The sequence below is a fragment of the Priapulus caudatus genome, unplaced genomic scaffold, assembly GCF_000485595.1.
Source record: "Priapulus caudatus unplaced genomic scaffold, Priapulus_caudatus-5.0.1 Scaffold1513, whole genome shotgun sequence".
In the NCBI taxonomy this organism is placed as follows: Eukaryota; Metazoa; Priapulida; class Priapulimorpha; order Priapulimorphida; family Priapulidae; genus Priapulus; species Priapulus caudatus.
In genome coordinates this window covers 51,789-52,504 of record NW_014578574.1, presented here as the reverse complement: position 1 = coordinate 52,504, position 716 = coordinate 51,789, and the positions used below count along the sequence as shown (strand labels likewise).

The 716-nt window shown below is 48.5% G+C and overlaps 1 protein-coding gene across 1 annotated transcript in view; it reads left to right on the top strand.

Annotated features, from left to right (window-relative positions):
- The window catches only part of LOC106816870 (protocadherin Fat 1-like), a gene marked incomplete at its 5' end in the record, with an annotated part of 48,483 nt that overhangs the window by 7,980 nt on the left and 39,787 nt on the right, over positions 1-716 (top strand). The window contains 1 exon segment of the mRNA XM_014821511.1: positions 49-258. Coding sequence (XP_014676997.1) covers positions 49-258 — 210 coding nt within the window.

Genomic DNA, 716 nt, shown 5'->3' with positions numbered 1-716 from the left:
GTTGTTCATCACTCTGTTGTTTACTGCTCGTTGTTTATCACTGGCTGTTCATCGCCCTGTTGTTCGTTGTTCAGGGAGGAACGCGACAGCTACGACGTCGTCGTGGAGTGCCACGCTGCCGGCTCGCCGCCGCAGCAGACGCGCGCCGTCGTGCGAGTCACCGTAACCGACGACAACGACAATGCTCCGATGTTCGTCAACCAGCCATATCACACGATGGTGTCCGTCGACGTCGAGCCCGGGTCCGTCGTCGCAAAGGTAGGTGGCGCCGGCGGTCGCGCGACGCGAGCGACGAGTTTTTTCTCGGGCGACGCGGCGAAGCGGTGCTTAACCGTGCTTTGATGGTTTCATCGAAATTTCTCGCCCGATGTTTTGATTTTAATATTTACATTTTTTGTTTTCACAGCAGAGCAAGCGTGGTCCAGCCACAGTTTATTTAATTAAAGTTTTTAATCGTTAATCTAATTTATTAAATTTTTTGCGGCCACAGCGAGCTTGATATAAGGGGGCAACAGTGCAAACATTTGCTCCCAAGAAGTGGGGCTCGAGTCCACTTAACTTTTTAATAACACTTTCTTCATGCCATAAAGTGAGATACAGAGCTGTTACTTGTTGCTACATTGAAATTATAACAAGAACATGGCAGTAAATTAAATTTAACGTGTGTTATAAAACCCAAGACGATATCTTGCCGTGAACAGCAATTCCCAGCGCGG